The 26,885-nt window shown below is 35.7% G+C and overlaps 1 protein-coding gene across 2 annotated transcripts in view; it reads right to left on the bottom strand.

The window, feature by feature from the left end:
- Positions 1-26,885, bottom strand: part of CNTNAP5 (contactin associated protein family member 5) — a 728,931-nt gene that overhangs the window by 15,875 nt on the left and 686,171 nt on the right. For both annotated transcript variants that reach the window (XM_039876503.1, XM_039876504.1), the window contains exons 20-21: positions 25,676-25,806; positions 18,412-18,499 (exon numbers count right to left, since the gene is read on the bottom strand). In XM_039876503.1, coding sequence (XP_039732437.1) covers positions 18,412-18,499; positions 25,676-25,806 — 219 coding nt within the window. The remainder of the gene's footprint in view (positions 1-18,411; positions 18,500-25,675; positions 25,807-26,885) is intronic.

Here is a 26,885-nt window from a genome sequence, read left to right as displayed (position 1 = left end):
TGTGAGGATTAAATGTAATGATGAAGGTAAAAGTTTTAATTTATGGCCTGGTACATGGTAAGTACTTTACAATATTTAACTTATATATCATCTTCTTAGAGCCCATACGCCTGCCTGTGGGAGGAGGCTCCTCATTCAATTCAGGTCTCTAATGCACACTCACCACCCCAGGACTACGTCTTCCAATTAGACGTTAAGCTAATCTTTTACTTTGATTCAGCCATTTCATTACTCCTTCATTCTTCATGTACTAATTTCTTGTCCCCCTAAGATCTAAAACTCTGTCGAATGGGACGGAGTACCAATAGCATCTGTTAGAGTAACCTTAGGCAAGTTACTGAAATGTAATTTTCCCATCTCACACATTAGGATAAAAATATACCCTCTAATAAGTGACTATGCCAAACTATGTTTATCATTTCTAATACCCCAGAGTCCTCCTCTTGTGGAATCACAGATATCAGAAAAGAAATCTGAGGAAATAGCTGGAGTTAATAGATGATAGTTAACTGAAACTCAATTATTCTATTAAAAATACCAACGATAGTCTTTCGTCCTGTCATCTTAGACATGGCAGAGATAACAGTGGGGATTAATACAATCTTAGTTTAAATTACTCAAATACTTTAATAAATGCAAAAAAAAAAACATACTGAGGAAAAGGAAAAACCTTATGTAAATGATGATAATAGAAGAGCACCCCCTGCCGTTTGTATCCCAGCAATTATCGGCATCATCGGTGACAGATAAGAAGAGTACTTGCATTTAAATTTAATCAATAAACACCAGATATATCATACAGGAGCACTTGAGTATATGTCTAGAAAAATACTGCACGTTATAATAAAAACTATAATATTGCACTGGAGAAAACTGCTCTCTAGATAAAAAAGACCTTAAAAAAGGAATATTTAAGAATCTCTTTTCTTCCTATTTAAAAACACCCATGGTTTCCCATCATTTTACGGATAAATTAAAACAAAGAAACAAACAATCCTGATTTTTTAGAACATGTACTTGCCTGTTTTTCCTATTCCACTTCCACTGCCTTAGTTCCTGGTTTTGAAGAATTAAGCCTTTGCAAAGGGATGCCCTACACAGAAAGATATCGTAAAACAGCGATCTGGGAGGTACAGAGGTCCTCATCTGTCAAGTTTTCTTTTTGGCCTGAATCTCAAAGAAATTATTTCTTTTCTTTCCACTTTCAGATTTATTTTTTGTAAAAGCGCCTTCATATAGCTTCTAAATATTAGTTAGTATTCCGTGCTAAGAAATGTGTGTGCAAATATATAATACATGCATACTCTTACACACACACACACACAATTAGTAATCAAAACAATCCTGATGGATAGTAAAGATTATTCCTGTTTTACAGATAAGAAAGTTGAGGTCCACAAAAAATGAGGAACTTGGGTTTCTACCAAACGGTTGTTGAACTAAACATCAGACTCCGTCCACTGGATGCCAGAACTCATGCTGTCACATTGTACTCTCCTGCCTCTATAACCTGAGCAAGTTCCACTGCAGTCAGCTACTCAGATGAGGATGGTGAAGATATTTGTCCATGAGCTGAAAAACAACAGTTGAAAATCTGAATTCAGTGCTTTTCAACATTTCTGTTATTAAAATGCAAATGGCAATTGCTGATAACTTAGATGTAGCTGGGAGAATTCTAGAACTTCCAGGAGCAGACCCTAAGGAAAAATATATATTCCATATCTCATTTATATATCAGAGACAATGTTTCTGATTGACATCCAGTTGACTAAGAGCTGTTTTGGAACTGGAATCCCCACTCTACTAGTCATGGCTCCCCAGAGAAGCAGAATCCAGAGGAGAGATGATGGATAGATAGATAAATAGATGATAGATAGAGCAAAAGAGATTTGTTATAAGCAATTGGATCATGTGATTATGGAAGTTGAAAAGTCTCAAGATCCGCATTCAGCAAGCAGAAAGCCCAAGAGAGCCAATGGTATTGTTACAGTCCCAAGGCTAGCAGGCTCCAGACACAAGAAGAGCTGAAGTTTCAGTCCCAGTGGAAGACCAGAAAAGATCTGTGTACCAGCTCACAGTCAGTCAAGAGAAGTTCCCTACTACTCTGCCTTTTTGTTCTGTTCAGGCCTTCAACTGACTGACTGAGGCCCACCTACCTTAGGGATTGTGATTCGCTTGACTCAGTCCACTGAATCAAATGTTAGTCTCAACCAGAAACACCTCACAGACATACCCAGAACAATGTTTGACCAAATGTCTGGGCACTCTGCAAGCCAGTCAAGCTGACACATAAAATTAACCATTGCATTCACTTTGTACGTAGGTCAACACATCTTCAAGCCCCGCTTGACTGAAATTTTCTTTCCCCAACTTCACATAGGAAAATCATTGTCTTTTTAAAGCTTATCAAAACTTCATAATGAGTCAATTACAAGGGTACAGGATGGATTTAAGTGGCACACAAGGAAGCTTTTTGGTCATAGAAAAGATACTATCATGACCTTCTGATAGGACCAGATGGGATGAGTCCTGAGCAAGCTTCAGACACAGACTTTATCACAGAGCACAGGGCAACAGATGAGTCTCAGTCTTATTCATTATCTCAGATCTTTAGATATCTTTTTTCTTCCCCCTTTTAAAGTCTGTGGCATGTCCAATACCTTGAGTCCAAAATTTTTTAATCTACTTCTTCTAAAGTAAAATTAAAACATTTGTGTAATTTGTACCTAAAGTACCATGAAGTAGGATATTTATCCAAGAGTTTTAAGAATTCTCAAAGTGCTTACATAGCAGAATCCAGACTATAGTGAAGTCAGTGGCTTGTGACTTCAAATTCCATATTATTTCTACTATGTCAAAAGAAAATAGTAAAAAGAAAAGAAGTGAAGAGTAGCCAGAATGGCCACATGCAGAAGTAATGATATAGTTCACATGAGAACGAGAGGTCACTTACAGTTGTCAGGCACATATGTAAAAGGAACAGAGTCAATGAAAGAAGCACTGGCATGATACACCAGGTGTAAAGTATACAGGTAAGAATCATGCTGTCCAGTGTGTAGGGAGGGAGAGCTTGTAACTCCATAGGCTAAAAATGTAAAATACTAAAAAATATTCAAACATTGACTTAAATGTAATTTTTGAACACATATCAATATTTTAATTCACAATAGCATGAAACTCAGTTTCTTTTTTCAGATATTGACAAAGATTTTACAGCCCAATAATTCATCAATTTGGGTCAGTAAAACTGGCTTTCAGTTTCTCTTGTTTTGTTTTGTTAATAGTATTAAAAATATCATTGGAATCTGCTTTGGAATTAGAATTTTCAAAGCCAAAGTTAATAAAATTTTCATATATCACAAAATTAACTAATGTTCAATATTAGGACCAACTTCAAAGGTCATGTGGCAGCCCCTGACATTTCAAAGAGGATGAATTTGCAGCCAGAGATGTTAAGCAGCTCCTCAGTCGCATAGCTCCTACAAGCAAAAATACTTTCCTGTCTCCAATCCTACCACTTGTTCCAAGTCCGGTTTCTACAAAATCTCCTTGAACCACACATTACAGGGGATCCTTGGAATGTACTCAGGGATTGTTCTTATCCTAAGTTTTTGATATTTGAGGCTTAGGAGGGTAAAGAATGGCAGCATGTTTGCATGTTCAGAGATGCACACAGGGACAGTCTTCAAAAGAATAAATGCATCAAGAGGGTCTCTCTAAAGACCTCTTTGTATGGCAGAGAGTGACCAATGTGCAGGACACAGGTTACAGTGCAGGATTTCCTGAATGGCCCCACTGGGCTAAGCTTTGGTTGTGATGGCTTTCCAAAGGCAGCAGTTTTCCTCGTAGATATATACTTAAGATAATTGAAAAGAAGTATTCAAATGAATACATGTGCATGCATGTTCATAGCAGCACTAGTCACAATAGTAAAAGGCGGAAACAGCAATAACATTAACAGATGAATGGATAAACAAAAGTTGTATATCCATATAATGGAATGGTACTCAATCATAAAAAGAAATGAAGTGCTGATTTATGCTACAATGTTCCTAAGCCTCAAAAATTATGCTGAGTGAAAAACACCAGACACAAAAGATCACAAATCACAGTATTCCGTTAATATAAAATATTATGAATAGACAAACCAATAAAAACAAACAAACAAAAAAGACTGATAGTTGCCAAGAGCAAGGGGAGAGGGTATAGGGAGTGACTGCTTATAGGGTACAGGGTGCCCTTTGTGGGTAATATTTGAAACTAGATAGAAGTAATAGTTGCACTGCATTGTGGTTGTACTAAATATCATAAAACTGTCCACATTAAAATGATTAATTTTATATTATATGAATATTATTTCAATTTAAAAAAATGAAAACAAAAGGATATGGTATGATGGACTATTGCATCAACTTGGCTAGGCTATATTCTCCCACTATTCAATCAAATAATGATCCAGGTATTGCTGTGAAGGTATTTTGTAGCTAGACCAAAATCCATAATCAGTTGACTGATTATCCCAGATAATCTGTGTGGTTTTGATTCAATCAACTGTAAGGATTTAAGTGTAGAATTGGCTCTTCAGACTTAACTGGGCTTCACTGGTTGACTATGACTGACGCAAATGAGTTCTACATTAGGAAGGTTTGGCATACAAAACTGTTTTGTTCTTTCTCAGCCAATTCTGTGCCAATCCCCTCACAAATGTAGAAATCTTAAAGAAAGAGAAAATATTTCAATCCTGTACTTCGGAACTTAATTACCCATAACTTTTGAATAAATTGGTAAATAATTATGATGATACCATGGGATTATTGCAGTTTGGTGAGGGAAATGCCTACAGGTGAGCCAAGGATGCTCAAAAAAAAAAAAAAAAAAAAAGAAATAAAGGGATGTTTCCCAGCAGGTAATGAGACTGACCAGCTCTCTTTTCCAGCATGACTTTCAGAAGCTCCTACCCTTCAAAGACTGGAAAGAACGTTCCTAGAAAATATGCCTATTCCAAGAACAACCCTTTGATAAAGTGAGAGTTTCTCTAATTAATGCCCAGCCATCCTTTAGTGTAGCTCCCTATCAATGCATCCTAGTCATCATTATTTTACATGGGAGATAGCCCAGGATCTTCAGAAGTCTAAGGGAGTCATCTAATAGGAATGAGAGATATCAAAAGATATAACAGAGAAAAGGCAACTTGGGGAAAACAACCGTGCAGAAAGAGATAAAACACACATACAGACCATTAATATACTCAGAATAAGAAAAGATAATTTAACCTTGAAACCTCAAATTAATCTCAAAGAGCTAAGCTGGTTCCTATGTATACAAATGCCCATTCATATCTCAGAAGAATCACTCTACCAATACATGTAGCCAAGTTCCTGCCTCCACAGGTCTCAAGATAATGTGAGCTATTGCTGGCATGAAAGATATACATGAGATTTCCTGTTTAGAGATCTAGTGAAGCTGATGTGATATGCATATGACACCCATGTATTTGCATCGTGCCTCTCGAATGGAGAAACCACTGCTCAGCATAGCTGGTAATGATGTGTTCATAATAAAAGGCTGGGCCCACAACTCAGGACCAGTATCTTAGTTATAGATGGTTTTACTTTTGATTTCTCCTGTCTCTGGCCTCTTAATTCCCGTATAATCCAATTTCCATGAGTTAGAGATCAGTTGCTCTGTAATCACTGCTTGTGTGCAATTTTATGTCTCCACCCAGCCCATTGGATTTTTAGGATAGAAACAATCTCACATTTTTCTCCAGTCATCTCAGGACATCTAGTTGCTGTAATCTGCACCCCAGCAGGGGTTCGGGAAGTGTTATTTGGTAGGCTGATTGGTCCATTCTCTGTTTCCTCAGCCTCACCTGGGTAAATCTACAGCACATTTGCTGAAATGGCAGCAGCTGGGCTCAGCTATGACTGTGAAAAATGTGAGATCCAATTGTTCATTTGGCATTCAACCCCTGGATTCAGTTCCATTAAACTATTCAAAAGCCCTAAACTAAGTATGGTTTAGAGTGACTGACTGCCCAATATTGCTGAGCATTGTTTCAGTTTCAATGCTGATAACCTCACATTCCTGGAAATCCCTCATTTTTTGGCAGACCAGAATGGTTGTTCATCACAGTATGAATTATAAAATGAGGAATATGAACACAGGCATTTTCCTCCTGAATTGAAAATAGGTATTCTATTTGTAATACACTAATCCAAAGAACCATATTGTAAATATATTTGGAAAACAGACAGAGCACAAAAACTTGTGCTTCTGGGTGAGATGATAACATGAATAACAAAAAGTCCCTGCCTTCAAAGACCACAGTCTTTCCCAGGGAAACAGTTATATACACAGAGAGAAATACAAGTCAGGGAATTCTAAGTGTGGAGGAGGAATTGTAAGCCCCTTGTAACAGCTGACTAATGTGGAAATCACCCCTGTAAAGGTTCTGAACTGGACTCTCTGCAGCATGATTTGGTCTGTGGCTCTCCTACCTTTCCTGATGATAGGGATTTCACAACTCCAGAAGCAGTTGAACAAGCCTCGAGTGTGGCTTAAAGCAGTGGTCCCCAACCTTTTTGACACCAGGGACCAGTGCTCCTGTGAACATCTAATGCCTGATGATCTGAGGTGGAGCTGAAGTGATGACCCTAGTGCTGGGGAATGGCTGCAAATACAGATGAAGCTTCACTTGCTCTACCGTAGCTTGCCTCCTGCTGTGTGGCCCAGTTCCCAACGGGGGCACAGATTTGTACAGGTCCTTGGCCTGGGGTTTGGGGACCTCTGGCTGAAAGGAGGAGTGTAAAGTATCAGCTTTATAATGCACTGTAATATGAGCTCCGAGTTAGTAAACATGGATTCAGGCTCGACTGGAATTGCTTGATTTCCCTTTGCAATCACTGCACAAAAGTACAAGTTTTCTCCTAATCTCATGTGCTCTCTTTTCCAGTCTACCTTACATTCCTATCCATCTACCCAGTGATTTACCGAAATCTTCCAATTCCTACAGCATAACCTTCACCTGCAATAATTCCTCAGTCCCATTGCTATGCTCCTGGTCCAGACTTATGTCCTTTCCTGCCTGCAGGAGAGATATTAGCATAACCTCCACACCAGCCTCTTTCCATTCTACCTGTTACCCACGAAAGAGACAACAGTAGCTCTGACTATGAGAGTTCTCATCAATGGCTTCTCCCATCTTCATAACAAAGTCTGGACTCCTTTGTAGAGCACTGGAGGTCCTCCGTAATATGTTATCAACTGAATTTTCCTTATTCCTCTCTATACCCCTGCATGAATGAGACCCTCTGAAGATGAAGTATTTACTGTTCCTATCACACTCTTCGCCTTCATACTGTTGCATTTGGTTCACACAATTCTTTCTTCCCAGAATGTTCTCTATTTGTTGAAACCAAACCTGTGTTCAAGACTAAAGTCAAAAGGATCTCCTCCATGACACTACTCGGGATCATCTCCGCTAAAATGATCTCTCCCTAAGTCTGCATAACACTTATCAAAATTATTTGTATTGCAATTATTTAATGTCTTATCTCCATGGATATGCATTATATCACTTTGGGAACAAGGATCCCTAGGCTATAACTTTTAATAATTTTCTCAGTTTCACTTAATATCTCGCTTTGTGTATAATAGGTACTCAAAGAATATATACTGAATAAATTCTCCATGAATAGTGTTAGGGAAGAAAATTCTTAATTCTAAACATTTCTATAATATTAATATTTTAAGAGAAGTATGGCCTATGAAAAACTTATATTCTATAGAAGAATTTTATAAAATGTAAGAAAACAAATGGGAAAGGTAAAACATATATCCAAGTTTTGGGGCAGATTAGAATAGGCAGTAATTCATTTCAAGAGATGAACTCAAAAGAGAAATGTTCTAGGTAGAATGATTTCTTTATCCTTCCCACCGGAAAGCAGGCAATGTGAATCTTTGTCACGCAAAAGGTAGAGAACATTAGTCTATAAGCTACAGGTGTCAAGTCCTGACACTGAACACTGGCAGTAATCCTGAGGCAGCGAAATGGAAAGTCCAGGGATTCAAATGAGTAAGCAAGAGCCACACGACCCTCTCTCTGCCTTAATTTCCTCTCTTTCTCCATGAGAAAGCATCAAGAATTTCAGTCTGTGCTTGTCACACTCATTTCTTTCAGCTTCTGACCAATTAGGTTTCTCCACCCCATCAAGGTTAAGGGAGACAGCAAAAAGTCTGCTGCAGTGAGTTCATTCTTCACTTCATTACCTTGCCAACACTGACATTCACAACACTGTCCCAGATCCCATGAGCAAAGGGTAAATGAATCAATAGCAGTACCATTAGCAAGGAAAAGGGATATCAGACAAAAACAAACAAACAAACAAACAAAAAAACATAGGCAGGATGGCTGTATGATCTATTAACAATAAGCTGCTGTTTTAAAATATCACTATGTACCACTCTTTACATCTTTATCTTCATAATAAAACAGTAAAGCAATTATTACTACTCCTATTTTACAGGTAAAGAAACTGGGGCTCAGAGAGATAAAGTTGATAGTGACATAACTAGTAAGTAACTATTATAGGATCTGAGCTCTGAAAGTCCGATTCTGAAAGTCTCATTCATTTTTCACTTTATTGCCAGGCACTACTGTGAGACAAGAAACACAATATATAGGAGCCTGGAGACACTCATCCAAGATCTAGTCATATCTAATTGCATGGCATTAAGTCCATTAAGAAAATATATTATAGAACACTATATGTCCCTGCCAATATGGTAGGCAGCAAGAAAATAAATTCATAAATAAGACTCATGTCTTTGGAACACCATGGATACCTCATGCTGAGAATGAGAGAGTGATAAAGGAGGTGGTCCACATTTTTAAAAATTATAATATATCTCTTGCTTTTAAGCTTAGTTGATCCACCAAGTATCACATTGATACAATCCATCACAGGCAGCTTTACTCCTAAGAACATACGTTTAAATAATGTCATGTAGGTTTAGCTAGATTTACCTCTTTTAAGGTGATTTCATCAGAAACAAAGAACTGACCACATTCATGCCTTCACTATTTACCAAGCAACAACTGGAGTCAAGGCTACATAATGCCTCATCCATTCATCCTCCCTCCCTCTACCCAGCAGAAATGAAGAGTGAAATGCAAGCTTTGTAATGCAAGGATTGGGCAATTAATCTCTCTTTGCTTTGCAAACCCCTCCCTCACATCTGAAAAGCCGTTAGAGGTCAAATGTCATTCTCAAACAAAAAGAAGCTGCTTTAGATGGGGTGGCTTCTTTTGTTATGATCATCATTGTTATTGCATACATTTATTGGGCTTTTATTATATATCAAACTTTTTGCCAGCCACTTTATTTTTACTATCTCCTAATAATTCAAATAATAGCAGGCATTATTATAATATATACCTGCGTTCCAATTGAGAAAAGTGAACCTCAGTGAATTAAGTAATTTGTCCAGGTCAATTAGTTATTATTTGAACCCAGGGCCAATTCAAATAATAATAAATATGCTATTAACCCTCCATGATTAAAGCCTAGCCCTACACTCTACTCAAGTGCATCACAGCTGAGAACACAAGGTTTTAATTCAGGAGCCCTCAATAGAAGAAAAGAGTGCACATTATCTGGAACATGTCATGTTACTCCTTAAAAAACAAAATATGGCAGTACTATTGGGAGTGTGAAATCCAGACTCACAATGGTTAACTCTAAACACCAAATCTACCACTTACTAGTTTTCTGATGTTGGACAAGTTACTTAACTTCTATGACTCAGTTTCCTTATGTATAAAACTTCTATGACTCAGTTTCCTTATGTATTAACCTTTCTGGGCTGTTGTGAGGAAAATGAGTTAACACAACTTAGAATTAGTACAGAGCAGTATATTATTAAATAATAATACTATGTATAAGCAGCGCTTATTATACTATTAATAAGCTATAAATACTATGCTAGTATTATTATTTGATTAATTAGTAAAACCTAATATTTAACATAACCTAAAAGAGACACTCCAAAACCTGAAAAAAAAAACAAAAATACAAAAAACTTTAATACTCTTGACCTCACCTTAATAATTTTCAGTAGAAATAAGTAAATTTTAAATTAAGCCAGTCTTTAGAACAGGGATAGTTTGTTCATTTATTTGTTTGTTTTTGGTATATATATGGCCTAGCTCAGTGTATGGTCCACAATGATGCTCCTTAATGGTTCACAGTAATGTTCATTAATTTTTGTATGATGAGAGCTAATTTGAACTTTTTATCAATAACAGTAGTGTTGTGGCTTTTGATAGACCACACATACACACACACACACACACACACACAAATAATCCTTAGCTAACAGCCAGGCAAAGGCAAGCAAAGTCGGGTATTTCCTTGGAAGGCCACCTCTCTTTGAAATAGATTAGTAACAGCTCCTCATAGCTGAGGACAATTCTTTTTGGAAACAACACATCATAGCTAACTTTGCTTCATTCCTTTATTATCCACTATCCTTGGCAGAGCAGGCAAGTGATTATATTGAATGAGTACCTCAAGGACATGCTGCTTAAAAAGTGCTTTTGGTTTACAAAAACAGACTTGACTTTTACAGAGTAGCACAGAGCATGGAGTAGGTCTGGGCTCCTATCATGAAGTGATTCATTTAAAATATAAAATAAAATCACATTTTAAATCAGAAGATAACACACAGTTCTGTTACATAAGATGAAACTAAACCATCTATTGAATTTCTCCATGGGTAGAAATGCAGTTCATTATTTTTAAAAGAAACAGTAACAAATCCCATATAATCCAGTTGCAATTCAAAGTCGCTTATCTTCAAAGCAGAAAGTACAAGATGTGTGCATGTAGAAAGTTGGGACGATTACTGAAACTAGCATTTTGAAGATGCTTTAAATACATCATCCATTTCATGAGTAGGTCAGATTAGATTAATGACAATAAAATATTTTATTACTCAGAGAAATAGTTTAATTTAGAAAATTCTGGACATAATATGAGAAAATTAAATTATTAAAATTTGAGTCAGAAAGGGGCTGTGGTTTGGAAATATTTTTATTTACTAAGGAACTAGAAATGATAATAAACAAGACAAAATATTAAGAAACCTATGCATTCAAAATGAAATAATTCTTCGGAGGAGTCTCAAGGGAAGCTATAAACTTGTTCCAAGAAGATAACATGCATTTCTTAAAAGAGCATCTTTCAACTATTATTTGTTCAGTTGCAACACAGTTGGACTATTGACATACACAAGCACGATACAGTCCCAAAATTACACACAGTTCCTAGCCTACCCCCTGTAACTACATCCTCTTCTCTCCTGCTTAAAAGGATAGTGGACTGCAAGTAAAAAAAAAAAAAAAAAAAAAAAAAAAAAAAAAAAAAAAAGCAGTGGTATTATTGGATTATCGTTGATTCTCCTCACAGTATATCTCACTCTCTAGTAAGAACACCTCAATTTTCTTTTGAAAATAACATTTTTCTATTCTCAAAACACATGTGGTTAATATAGAGTTAGAGCCTTCAAGCCTCCAGAGCCATAGCTGGGTGTATAATCCAGTTATGGCCATTAAGTGTATTCCAATCTCTTGGACATTGTCATCATCTGAGATTATCACTTGACACAAACTTGTCCTTCGAGATTCAATCCAGTACTTTTTTCTAGAAATTTTAGAAACAAGGGGCTTTCTTTCCAACAGGGCTGCTAAAATGGAAGTATTTAAGCATTGAATTGCTGATTCTATCTTGCTACCATTAAAATTCTGCTTGGGAATGAATTTCTTCAGAGAGGTAAGAAGAATCAGAGGTAGAACAAAAAAACAGATTTACAAAGACTGAATCACAGTATTATTTAAGCTTCTGAACCTAGTTGTGCCTGAAGCAACCGTACACTTTGAAACTTCCATTTTCACAAACAATTATATTCTCTATTGTTGTTGCCATTTAAGCTAATATGAGCTGGACGCACCTTGGAAAGAACTTTACTTGACAATTACTCATGCTCAAATCTTCAAGACTCACCAAGTTCAGAACTGTCCATTTAGAGTACATCTGAGTGCCTCTTTGGAAGCTACCTTGAAGTCACTTCATTAAAACAATTACAATGACAAAGATAGTTCGTGCTTATGTTCCCACGCCTTTAATTTATTAAGTATGTGCTAAGTACCAAATATTCTGCATATAGTGTCCCATGAAATACGTATATATCTCTGTGATTTAACTGAATTAAATTTTATCTTCCTCATTTTACTACAAGGTACTACAGACAGATTAGAAAACTTCACCATGGTCACACAACAGGAATTACAGGAGAGAGAGCAAACATGAGTCAGTTTGTCCCTAAAAAGCTGTACATATTTTACTCTATACTTTTGCTTCCCAGTTTAATATTAACTGCACCAGATTTGAACCATAAGAAGTACCCAACTATGTACAAAAATAAATTAGAGTAACAGTCTTCCAAAATGAATGTTTTGGAGTTCCCACCTTTCATTTTTATGCATAAATTCTGCTGTGCTTTCTAAAAATGGCAGCCATAATTCATTTTTTTACAAGATGTTTGAGAATTGATTTAACATGAAAACACTTAGGGTATTCATCCAACAATGCTCTGATATTGCAGAAGACACAGTAGGCTTCCAGTTCAAAACTGAAGGATTTGGGAGAAGTGAAGATCCCTGTTTTATGGAGGCAGTCAAAGCTCACGTCATTTTAACAGGCCAAAAAAAAAAAGTGCTCACAGCTAGCCCTGCAATTTCCAGATTAGCTCAGTTTAATGCAGGCTAAAAAAAATTTTCCAATTTCTATATAGCTTCTTAGGGCCAAGTGATCTTTGAAGCTACATGAGCAATAGAGCAGAAGAATAATGTCTCTGCCAGATGTGAGCTTTTACCTATCAAACTGGCAGGTTTGCAGGAAGTTAATAAGTTGCTGGATGCATAAAGAAATAATTCTGCAAGCATGTCCTGAGTGCAAATTTCATTTCAATATCTATTCAGAATCTCATAGCTAAAGTTTAAAAGCAGTACTACCATTCCTTTCTACCTAGCCCTTAACATGTTTCCATGTTTTAAAAAGTAACTACTTCATTAATCTGCAGTACAGTAAGAAGTATCCTCTCAGGAAGAAAATAATAAAAAGAAGATTCTTAATTCCTAGTTGCATGAAAAATTTTTATTTTACAATCAAACTTAACGATATATTCTTTCAAACTTATTCAATTCAAACTTAACGGCATAGTAAAATAGGGGAAACTAGGACCAGAAAAAAATAAAATAAAGCCAAAAAAGATATAGTTTCTTTTAGAAGTTTCAAGCTTTAAGTTTTTTTTAAAATTTCTAAGTCTATCTGAGTGTCTATGATCTTATACCAGGGCCAAATTAGACAGAGACTAAAAAACACGCAGTAAAGATATACTGTTTGAATGTAAGATAAGCCCTTCTATGTTTTCTAAAGAATTAAGTAATTTTCCCAAAATGAGTGATGCTGTCTAAAATATGCACTCTCTCTCTTTTTTCTTTTTAATGTTAGTTTCTCTTATGCACATTGATGCAATAGACTAGATCAAGACATCTTTCTTAAAAGTTGAGGAATGTCAATAAACAAAGGAATAAACCTAACAACATTCCAGGACTTACCTAATAGGTGAATGCCCACAATGCAATTTTAACGTGAATGATGATGTCTGCTATTTTCATAGACCCATCTCTAAAGCACAGGAATTCTCAGGAAAGAGACTTTTATTCACAATGGTATGTATGTAGCACATACCACATTACTCTAAATCACTAGCCTCTAAAATGGCAGATTTGCCTTTCTTTTCACAGAAAAAAAAATGAATAACTTGTTCTCGCTTTACAGTAGAATTCTATTAGTGGTACTGAAGAAAACTGGGACAATGGATTGATCAAACTTGTTCACCCTTGGTATCTACTATGAAAAATGCCTGCATATCCTTGCTTTAAAGTGAAAATGTCCAATGGAGTAGTAGTAGACTTTTTTCTAAATTTGTGGAGTGACACTGCATTTGTCATTAATACTACTTATCCACTTCTGCGCCAGTTCTTCCTGTATCCTCTGTCCTTATCCATATTCTTTTTGATGCATAAGGCTACTTTGAAAGGGTCCCCAGAGTTAGTATTCCTCCATAAAAATGAACCTGGTGCTCATATCATCTTCTCTCACCTCCAGCTACAGACATTTCATAGACCAGAAGGGTCGAGGTTGATTGCAGGTCCACATGTTCTTGTTAGTATAACAGCGGCTTGGATGGGAAGAAAGTCCAGCAGACAGGAGTCTCCTCCCTTCAGCACTATAAAGACATTTTTGGGGGTACTCTCCTTCAACTTTAACCAAGTTCTTCCTGGCTTTCCTCACAAAAAAATCCAAAACAGAATATCGAGGTTCCTCTCAAAAATTTAGTACCTTGCTTTAAAGTTTTGTTCTTTCAGTCTCATGTATTATGCATTTAACTCAGAAAGGCCACAGGAGTGTCACATACAGTGCCAAGATCCATGGAGGAGAAAAAAAAATTAAACAAGAGGATGTTTCTAGAGCTGTTACACAAAGCAGATTCCATGAGTAAAGTCTGGATGTTGGGGTCATATAGACCTAATTATCTCTCTTCTTACAATTCGATTTGGTTGAAATGAGGGTTAAATGATTCAAGGTATACTACTTAAGTAGTAGAGGACATAAAATAAACTACCCCCAAAAGTAATTCTGCCTTGTTAAAACCAACAAAGATATTTTAATGTCTTGCTAAGCTTTAGAAAACAAAGAGGAATCCCAAGTTTTGGGGGAATTTTTTGGAGAGACAGGATAAAACCAAGGCAGTGAGCCATACACCAATGTTAGATTTATCAAGGGAAAATATCTGAACCATCTTGAAGAAGAATAGGAATCCAAGCACTGAGCCCTTGCCAAGTAAAGATGTTGAACCTGAGACTCCTACATTAAGCTTTCATGAAAAGTAGACTATGAGTGTGTGTGTGTGTGTGTGTATGTATATATATATATATTTTTTTTTACAAGTTCATCATTTAATAAGTCTGAATTCATTTTCACCACATGGTATTATATACGGTCATCTGTTGAAACAGATTTCTTTTTAACAGATCTTAGTTTTAAAAAAGTCATAGATACTGTGAGTTCTGTATAAACTGGTGGATAGTAAGTTAGTTCCTTTGTTTGACTTATAAGCCTCAATTTATACACACACACACATATATATACACACACACATACATATACATATCTGTATATATATGGACGTATATACATATATACATATATATGTGTGTGTGCGTGTGTGTATGTATATGTAACATCATCTAATAGCAAAGGAATAAGCATAAAACCTGCTAACTTCTGATGTGACTCTGAATTGGAAAAAAGGCACAAAAATAATAATAAAATGATAGTTACGATATTAATAGTAAGACTATTCCACTAAGACTTCAGCCAGAGGTTTGCTCTTATATAGGGCTCAAATTTATACTTAATGTCTGTTTAGAAAAAATACGAACTGAGAAATCAAAATAATCCTCAATTGGTAGTACCTCTTGGCACCTGGCAGAAATAAGCACAAATCTCGTCTGGAAAAAAGTTTCCCAATTGCTGGTCATCAAGCTCTCTCAAAATAATTTCAAAAAATTATGAATACACACACACACACACACACACACACACACACACACACAGAGAGAGAGAGCATAGAGAATAAACCACTATAATAAAGAGTTAGAAAAAAAAAAACAGATTTAGAATATTGCATACTTCTGATATTGGGATAATCAGAGACAAAATGCTCAATAACTATTAATAGAATACTTTAAAGATGTAAAAAGATAGAAATAACAACAACAACAACAAAGAATGGGAACAATAGACTGCCTTTTTTAACAAGCATACTTGAAAAAGAACAAAATACTTTAAAAATTAAAAAAAATATGTAATCAATGAAAAATGACTCATCGAATAGATTTAACGAAATATTAAGTATATATGAAGAGAAAATTTGTAAATTTAAAGATAAACCCAAAAAATTGCCCATAAAGAATAAAGCATTATAGAACTATAGTAAGAGACTAAGGGACTCAAGTATAAAGTTAGAAAGTCTAAGATTTATCTATTATAGATCTAAAGTAATTGAATAGAAAAAATAAGAAAGAATCATTGTTTGATATACCGAGGATCTGTGAGAATGAATGAATAGAAAGATATAAAAATATATATGAACTGGATACGTAGACAAAGGAATTAATAAATAATACAGGAAACATAAAAGTATCAAATTAGATACTTAAAAAGAGATCTACAATTAGACACATGGCCATAAAACTATAAAACATCAAATTAAAAGAAATGACCTTAAAAGTAGCTTGTGAGTGTTAGGGGTGAGGTGGGTAAGAGCATTTTCAAAGACAAGACAGACTGACAGTCAGCTTTTCAACATCCTCAGCGGAAGAAAGGATAGAAGAAAACAGTGACATGCAGGTGTTGGGTTCAAAACTGGCTCTACAGCATCAGAGGGACCCTGTCTTGTAGCATTTCTGACTAACATGGCGTAAACATTCCTAGCATGGCAACTTTCAAACCACCATTGTGATGTTACTGAATGCAGAATTAGACAGAGATGTATATAATAGGTACTTTTGAGGCAGTGTGAGCTCACTCCATCATATACCTGAATAGTTCTTTTAAGATCTGAGGAAAAAATATCCTTCAATACTGAATTGTACATCTAATAATATTATCTTCTAAGAACAAAGGTGAAATAAAGACTTTGTTTTAGATAAAAGGTGCCTGACAAAAAAGAAATTCAAAATAATTTATTACAGAAACAAAGAAATTAAACCTGGTAAGTAGAAATTTCTGAAATATAGGAAGGAATGAGGAACAAGTAAATTAGTGATGGCATTGATAAATCAAAAATAGCAGTGGCAGCATAAAATGTTTGTTAATAATAAGAGGTAATGGAATAAGAAATAAACATAAAATTCAGTCTAGAAGTTGGTCACCTGATTGGCTCATTCGACTGCCATTTTGGTAACTGAAATGGATAATTTTAGATCTGACTGCAGCTAGGTCTCTGGATGCACGTTATGTTCTGGAAATCAGAATACCTAATTTATGAATTGGGGAGACTATAGTGAGGCCAGAGTCATCGTCCTGCTTTTTCAGCTCTCTCCAGGCCAGAAAAATTACAGTAACACGAAATGTCCTCTGCTACCATTTTTTTAGAGATCTTCTTCTCCTCTTGGGAATTGACATGCAGTACTGGGGTCACAGCAGCCTATGGGATCCTGCCTAGCACCAGTGACATCAGCTCTTCATTAATCAGCTCAAAATTGCTTGGATAGCCATTCTGAAAAACTAACAAGAATCTACACCATAAGTGCTGCCACAGTTTTGCAAGCAACTCATTTCCAGTGTTCAATCCATCCTTTTTGAAAATGCCTCCAGTAATTGTATCCTGCACCATACTATGATTGAGAGAGTAAAAAGAACAAGATAGAACCACAGGAAAAATTACATAGCAGATAAGGAGGCAGAAGTAAATTCTATCTTATAAGTAACACAAAAATGTAAAAGGACATACTTTGCCAATTTGTAAAATGAGAAGAGAAGATTGGATAAATCATAAAATCCAGCTGTATGCTTTTCATAAGATCATACATGATACTTAAAGGAAAATAACTGTTAACATATTTAGAAAAAAGATAGACCAAATAAATACTAACTAAAGTAAAATTGAGTTGCTATATTAATAAGATATAAAATAGATTTGAGCGCAAAGATAGTTTAAAAAAAATCACTTCAGTATGAAAAAAATGTTCATCGAGAAAGTTTCAATCTTCCATGCACCTACTAAATACATCCATCATATATAAAATGAAAATTTATTAAATTTCCCATAGAAAAAAAGAAAATCCACTATTATAGTAATAGACTTCCATTCTCTTTTAATTATTGATGAATTAGTAAAGAAATTTTGAATTTGAGCAATCTAATAATTGGGTTTTTCAAATTTTTAATGTCTTTAGGTAAAAATTAAGTAAATTTAAGTAAAATAAAATTAAACTTTTTAAATTGCTTGATTAGAAATTGAGTAAAAAAATTACTTACTTTCTTTGTTAATTTTTCTTATTTGAGCTTCCATAATATAGATACAAATATCAGCTTCCAGCTCGACCGAACATACATCTTAGCTTCTATACCAGAAATCTTTGTTTTAGATCTTGGATATTATGGGAGTAGAAAGCTCCAGCTCTGAGACACTAAATATTCTGATGAAAGTTGCTTATTTATTTATTTTTTTTATTTTAGCAAGGACCATTGGAAAGGTGAGGACTAGAATACAAACCTGTGACTTTACCCAAGGTGAGTGACCTTATAGCCTTGAACTCCACTTCTGGGGAGAAGTTATAACTGAGTCGAAGTTGATGATCCATCTGTAGAAAAAAAAGAAGATAAAGGTACATCAGTGAAGTCAGTATGTAAAGGGCATAACACATTCAGGTCTGGAAATAACTTGGAAGCACATAGAGCAGATTCTCTTTGGAGAGATGAGAAATGCTAATTCTCCACAATGAAGATAAAATATCCTTTTCTTTCCTCTTGGTTTCTCCCTGGGAAATTCTGTACAGCTTTTGACAGGTATTAATCTCCCCACTGAGATTTTCTCACCAAATTCCTTGATGCAAACAAACAAACAAATAAAGCATTCTTAGGGCCCTGCTGGGTAGGATTAACTTTAAAGGAAGAATAGACACTCTTTCCCATTTCTCCCCGCTCCTCTCCACTTTTGTCCTTAGAGCCACCACTGTCCATTTCTCTCCATTAATTCTGAACTTGTGTCATTCAGACGTGGACACTGGGGGATTTTCCTGGCAAATATTTCAGTCTGTCAAGAGTTTGACCCTGGAGAGGAAAGGCTAGGTGAATGGTTGCTAGCGACATAAACCCTATTTCACAGGGGTAAGCAAAAACCACCACTGGGATTCTTCAAGAATTTGTTACTAGAATCTTTTAGGGAACACTCCTTGCCTCACCACTACTAATTCCAGTTTGATCTCTTTGTTATCTTCCTCCTCTTTCCAAGGTAGTATTTCCCATCCATCCCACTTTTTTCAGTCTAGTCCAATCCTACCAGATTCTTCCAGACTCCTAATATTCATATGGTGTTATTCCTGAAAAATATCCTCATATCTTAAAGTAACTTTTAAGAAGATAATAAGACACCTTTAGAAATTAGCCTGGCCAGGCTCCCCTTGTGGAGCAAATGATAGGGATTAATACCCAGTTCTTCCAGCTCCAATTGCCATGACTTTCCTTCTGCACCCATTTGTCTTGCAAGAATTCTAGCTGTGAGAGAAGTCACTGGCTGTGACTTGCGGTATGTGATAATATGCTTAATTACTTTTCCACATATAAAATTAGACTATAATAATATTTGTTATTTATTGAAAGCTTGATATATGAGACACCATACTAAAGCATCTTTCAAAATGTATTCTTACAGACTGGAGAACTGATATTATACAGAGATCAACAACTTTATCAAGGACACACAGTGTCACAAAGCAGTGTCCCATTGTCATGATGTCTACCCATCATTCAATATGGTCGTTGCTTTATCATCCATTCCTCTCTAGATATTTGAGCAACTTTTAGATAATCACTGTGTGTTTTTATGTTAAATTTCTACAAAATTAATTTATCAAGTGTTTGAGTATCTCCTGTGTGCCAGACACCACTCTTCTAAGTGTTCCCAGAGTCCACCACCTCCAGGAAGCTTTTTTTGATATCTTACTTAGATTAATTGATCCTCTTCTCTCATGGCACCTTTATTCTACTTTTATTCTACTATAACCTTGCATTTAAGATGCTAGTTACAATGATGTTCTCTTCTCTCTCTCTCTTTCTCTCCTCCCACTATACTATTGGTTCTTTGGCTCCTTGAGAATATGGACATATTATTAATATATGCTTTATGTAGTGCCCACAATAGAAATTGCCAAAATAACTCCTAACACAGGTTTGCTGAGTCCTTAAATAAATATCTTGTATTGATTTCCTTTCTATTTTGCAAGCTATGAAGAAAGAATCTGTCATACCAACAGGATGCCTCTGAGTTCCCTGGAGGCCCCACACATTTAGATACAACACAGAGTTTTGCCCCTCTTGGTCCTCATTCTCAGTCTGTGTAATGTACATGGATACAGATTGTCCTGAAAGAGTTTTCTTCCCATGCTATCTCAGAACTCTCACTTGACTCTCCTATTCTCTGAAAATGTACCTTCCAGCAAGAGACAGACTCTCACTTGACTCTCCTATTCTCTGAAAATGTACCTTCCAGCAAGAGACTTCTCTCCAATACTTTGTCATCCAGGTTGGAGAAGAGGCTAAAGTGAGCAGAAAATTTCTGCTCAGTGGAGAGAAGTACAAGAACTCTTAGAATTGCAAGTTAAGCTGAGATTCCCCTGGTTTCTGTCCTCATTTCTTCCCCAGGCTCCATAGGGTCACTTTTCTGTGTAAATGATTCTCTGAACTTGACATGATCATGCTCAAATGTTATACATGAAAAAACTAGTTGTTTAAGTACGAGTCATTTCTGTCCTACTGTTCTGCTTTGTGGGAACTTATCTAGTCTTTAGCACTTTAACCAGATGACTAACGGAGAGAAGGAAGTAAATGACACTTATTAGGATTTTTAGAAAAATGAGAATTTGTAGAGGTTTGTAAAGGAAGATAGGATGACTCGAAGGAGACTTGAGGCTATTGGTGGACTATGGATAGCTGGGGGATATGTTCCACGTGTGACAGGGATCAAGGATATTTGGAAGGAGTACTGGTTTTGGTATGAGTTACCAATTAGAAAAACTTCGCAAATGCATAGGGCAAAAGCAAAAATAAATAAATAAATTAATTAATTAATTAGTTAATTAAGGGGGGTGCTACCACAAATATTTATTCTTTAAACTTCCATATGTATGATCTGGGCTAGGCCAGCATTGAAGTATTCAATGGAAAATACATTATTTTGTCAGCTTTTCTTATGTTTATTTTTTGGTTTAGTATTGTTTTTATTTTTAATTATAATTAGTGAGGTTGAAAAGGGTGAATTACCATAGTCCTTTAGGCCTTTTGGATGGCTAAGTTCATAATCTGGCCTAAAAACTTGGTTGATCTCAGATTCTTAGATGCCCTGTGGTCTCATCAAGTCATTAAATGAGATGAGAAAGGGAGGAATATGGAAGAATCCTTTTTTTGAGTAAGCCCCAGATGCCAAGCTTCATGCTTGGTTCCTTAGCTATATTCTTTCATATGACTTTTTAATGTTTTAACTTTTTTTTTTAAGTTTTAAAATTATTTTTATTTTTAAATTACAGTTGACATTCAATATTATTTTATATTTGTTTCAGGTGTACAGCATAGTTATTAGACACTTATACAATTTACAAAGTGATTCCCCAATAAGTGTAGTACCCACCTGGCATCATACATCATTATTACAATATTATTGACTACATTCCTTATGCTAACTTTACACCCCTATGACTATTTTGTAACTACCAATTTGTACTTCTTAATACTTTCCTCTTTTCATCCAGTACTCCTCTATTTTTGTTTTACAGATAAGTATATTGAAGGTGAGAAAGGTGAATAACTGGTCCAAGATCATATAGCATAAAGGATGGAGCAGGGATTCATATCCAGGTCTACCTCACTCTGGGGAAGCCTCTCTTGACTTTTGGATCTTCATCTCTCAAAGGAGGTAATTAATATTTGCTTTCTAAAATGCTTGGCTCTTTTTTCTTTACAGTTTGCTGTTGTGCTGGCGTTTTGCAAAATGGCTTAATCTGTTTAATGTCATAAATGCATTTTAGATAAGGGTGTTAAAGTTCATCTTCACCATCAGAGCATTTTTGTGGGCACTTGTGCCTTAAAAAACATTAACTCCTTTAAAATTCTCAAATCATCACCAGGAGTTCTTGCTCCTGACTGCAGACTCAGCTCCCAAGTTCTCTTTCCTATCATCAGAGAGAAAATTGAGGAGGAGTAATAGCAACTCCAGGCCTTGGGAGTTGGGGAAATTAATTCAGTTATTAGGTGCTGAATGCCTTTAGCTGGCTGAATAAAGTGATGATTGCCTGCCCTCTCTCTCTAACAGGTTCTGAGTATTGCCTGAAATTCTGCTCCACAGGGCCTGGGTGTGGGACTGGGCATATAGGAATAGAGTAGTCTGCCCTTTTCTGCTTTTACTGAACAGCTTGCTCTAAGTGAGGAGGAAGGAAAGAGATCTAGATGGGGTGAGGGTGAGGGGGCTGGGAGTGCCAGGGAGACAAGTGTGTTGTGTTACTGGGTCAATAAACTGATTTAAACTTTATATATATATATTGGCCTCCAGTTTTTTCTTTTCCCTTCAGTGCTTGGAAATATGTCCTCAACCAGTGTGTGCTTTTCATTGCCTATTAATTGGTTAATGCAAATCCTTTAGAAGGAGAAAAAAATAAATATATTGTATCATTCTCTCACTGCCCTGTTTGTTATTCATTTGTGGTAAAGGAGTCATATATACAAATGCCCATCAGAATGCCTCCCAGCTGCCCCATCAAGACCTAGTCAAAACCTATTGAAATGAGAATTCATCATTCCCATTCCTTTCCTCCTCCAATCTGTCCTCAATCCAAATTTTCTCCTAAGACATTTCTCTCTTATTTCAGTAATAAATGCTAGAGGTAAGCACACTAAATTATAATCACTCAGAGACTGTTTTTGTACTATATATTTAACAATTACTCTTGAACTTCCACCTGGTCAAAAAAACAAAAACAAAAAACAAATAGATAACAGTCATTCTAGACTTCTCCCATAACCCATAACCAAAAGTCACTTACTTACCCTTCAAAGACTCTGAAAATAAATGGAGTAGTGTAGAGTAGTAACAGAGAGAACAGTGATAGATGAGATCAGAGAAATAAGAGTGGGAAGGAAGCAGGAGTGCTGGATCATGGACATCCTCTTAAACTGCTGCAAGATCTTTGGCTTTGGAAAGAAGAGTACCATATCCTGACTAATCTTTTAGAATCACTCTGGCTGCTCTCTTGAGAATAAGCTTTCGTGCAACAAGAAGAGAAGCAGGTATCCTTCAATTAAGAGAAGACTATAACCTGTAATAAGCAAGGAAAGAATGAGGGCAGCTTGGGGCAGGATAGATCTTGATCAACAGCATGTTTCATGTGAGAAAAAGAGAGGTATCAAAGATGAAACCACATTTTCAACACTGAGCAACTGTAAGAATGAAGTTGCCATTTACTGAGGTATGGGAGGTCATGGAGCATGGGGGGTAATTTGGGGACAATTCTCAGCAACTCAGTTTTAAATATGTTGCATTCAAGATATCTAATAGCTCTCCACAAGAATATGTCAAGTAGGCAGCTGGATATATTGGTCTGGAGTTAAGGAAAAGGACTTGTCTTAGAGATATATTTGCGATTAATTAATTAGCATATACATGACGTTTAAAGATGTGAAATTTGAGTGAGTGAGATTAGCCACAGAATAAGTACATATGAAGAAGAAGAAGAAGAAGAAGAAGAAGAAGAAGAACATTGTGCTGAAGAAGAAGCCAAAGAAGAAGAAGAAGCCAGAAGAAGAAAATAGAAGAAATAGTTGAAGAAAATAGTTAATAGGCATTGTAAAATAGAAGAAGAAGAATAAAATAAAGAAGAAGAAGAAGAAGAAGAAATAATAGAAGAAATATATAAAAGGAAGAATAAATAGAAGAAGAAATATACAGTTGAAAATAAAATAAAGAAAAGAAGAAATAAATAACAGAAAAGAAGAAATAAAATAGAAGAAGAAGAAATAGAAGAAGAATAATAAATAAATAGAAGAAGAAATAGAAGAAGAAGAAGAAGAAGAAGAAGAAATAATTAAAGAAGAAGAAAGAGAGAGATATAAGAAGAAATAGCTAATAGAAGAAGAAGAAGAAATATTATGTGATGAGGATGAGAAGAAGAAGAAGAAAGATGAGAGTGATGAGGTGAATGGACCTGAAAAACGAACCTGGAATAAGCCTTAGCCTTTTGAAAAAGCCTGGAAGGCAAAGAAGGAACTGAACCAAAGAAAAACTAGGAGATTTAAGATGAACACCGGCGAAAAGTTAAAGTGTCCCGCAAGCTCAACAATGAATTGATACAAACCCAAGAGCAAGGAGAAATGGCTGTGTCAAATGCCAGTGAGAAGACAAATAAGGGAAAGATCATTGAATTTTGCAAGATAAAACCATTGGTGTCTTGAGAAATATTATTTCACTATAGCACAAGGAAAAATAATCAATAGTGTGGGTTTAAGAAAAAGGAAGGAAAAATTCAGAGATGAAGTATATAAACAACATATCCAAGGATCTGGGCAGTAAGCTGAAAGGGAAAATGGAGCAGTATATGAAGTCAGATAAGAGGATAAGAGAGAGGTTTCCTTCCCTGGCCCAGAGAAAGTTTTTTAGTTTTAATTAATTCGTTCATATAATATTTGCATGTTTTATGCTTTGGAAAGCCATCCAATAGTGCTGGAAAAATATTGAAAACAGAGGTGAAGAGGATAATGCTGCAGTAGTATTTTGAATGGAGTATAAGACTGTCCTTCAAGTGATGGGTCAGACCTTAGCTAGTACCATTTACTGTTCATATTCAGCAACAAGACACAGTACAGGGACACAGATGTGGGTAGTTGGGTAAATGCGGTGGTGAAAATATGTGGATATATAAATGTTATGTTTTTTTCACCAGAAAGGAGAAAACAAAGTCATCTGCTAAGAGTGAAGATGTGGTTGAGATTGGTGGTGGTATAAGAAGGTTTAAAATTATCACCTAGGATATCAAAAGATCCTGGATTAAAAAAAATAAGGGGTGACTGCTAGGCAAATTTAAGTGCTCACTTTAGGTCATGATTCTAAAGGAGATACCAGTTCTCTATAGTGATATGTCATCACCTGCTGTCTGCTCTTTATACCAAGACCACTAGAATTTTACAGAGAGCCTACCACATACTATACTTTTCCGGACAGCTTTGCCAATAATCACACAAAACACCTGCCTGAGCACTTTCCTCTTTCTTCTCCACCTTGCCAATTCCTATTCACTTTCAAGATTCAATTTATTCCTAGCTTCACCCAGGAATTGAGTACTAATACCCACATGAGATCTGTGTCCTCTTGCATGCTTCCATTTCACCTGAGAACACTTCTGCTCTAGCCCTTGTCAGTCCCCTGGTGATTCTCTTCACCCGTGTCTTTCTCATTATGCCACAATTCAGGTGCTATCAAACAAGCAGGCATCAAAGTTGCCTGCTGCCACCCTTGCAAAAAAAGTTTCTAAGGAGATCTAATGTGAGGCCCAAGAATTTTCATTTCTAACAAGGTCCCAGGTGATGCTGATGCTAGTGGGAAAGAAGAAGCACACTTTGAGAACTACTATTCTAGCTCTTCAAAGGCTGGAGCCAAGTGTGGGCCACATGTATCCTCAGAACTTGGCTCTACAATTGGCTTAGGGTAGAAGCGCAGAAAAGTGTTAGTCAGCATCCAAGTCATATTTGGCTGAATGAGGAGAAGAAAAATAATATACCTGAATTGTAAGCTCTCTTCCCTCTCGGTTAATCTTCAAGTGATGCATCCTTCTGTTGGCAAAGTTCTCTACCTCAATGGTGAATACATGGGATTCTTCCTTGCTCAGCTGATAGTGAACTTGTAAACTTCCTTGAAAAGCAAATATTAGAAATTAGAATTTAAAAAGGGCCGTAAAATGCAAAAGTATGATCAGATTGTATTTTAATTGATTATTACTGTTCAGTTAAATTAAAATTTAAAATTAAATTAAAAGGATAAATATTTTAATTCTTTGATCATTCTAATTTTTAAAAGATATGCTATTACTATAGCATTTGGGTCCTTATAGAAATTTCTGAATTTAGCTACAAAATTAAAGTATGTGTATGGTGGGGTGGGGGATGTTATCAAAAACCAAATATCAGTTTGGAAAATAAAACCACAATCTATTTTGTAATAGGATTGGGAAAACTTTAATATTATAAAGTTGTTTTCCACTCTCTTCAACTTCTATTATTTCAATAACTTTCTTCTTAATTTCCTTCATGAAATTTCAAGAATTTATAATGTGAAATAAGATTCCAAAATAACCTAAAGTAGAGTAGAAGAAAATAATAGTCAGCCAAGAGGAGAAGTTTTATACAGCCAATCCTGGATTTCCTGGTTTGTTTTCTTCATTTGGTTCCTCCAGGCCACTTCTAATTCTAAGAATCTTGGTGTTTTCATAGTTAATTCAACCAAATAAAGTAAATCAGCATTATTATATATCAGGCATGGTGATAAATACCACATTCCTTGAGGGAATTTGTAGTTTTTTGCACTGCCACTATTTGGATCATCCATACACATATCTATATTCTGTATACATTTATGCATTTTAGAATTCACTTCCATTTTATATTTTTTACTAATATCTGCCTCACAACTATCCATTTTAGATGCCAATAACCTCAACAGGGACCCTATTAAAGAATTCTGGAGCTTTCTTGACATCCCAGTTTATGTCTAGAACACCTCAACCAAGCAAAGAAATACATAAAACAAATATTAAGAGATATAAAAGGAGAGATTGCCAGTAACAAAATAATAGTAGGGGATTTTAACACCCCACTCATATCAATGAATAGATCATTCAGACAGAAAATCAACAAAGAAACCGTGGCCTTAAGCAATGCATTAGATCATATGGACTTAACTGATACTTGCAGAATGTTATACCCCAAATCAAC

This window comes from Pteropus medius, unplaced genomic scaffold, assembly GCF_902729225.1.
Source record: "Pteropus medius unplaced genomic scaffold, Ma_sr-lr_union100, whole genome shotgun sequence".
Lineage (NCBI taxonomy): Eukaryota > Metazoa > Chordata > Mammalia > Chiroptera > Pteropodidae > Pteropus > Pteropus medius.
This window is presented reverse-complemented; position numbering and strand designations above follow the sequence as displayed.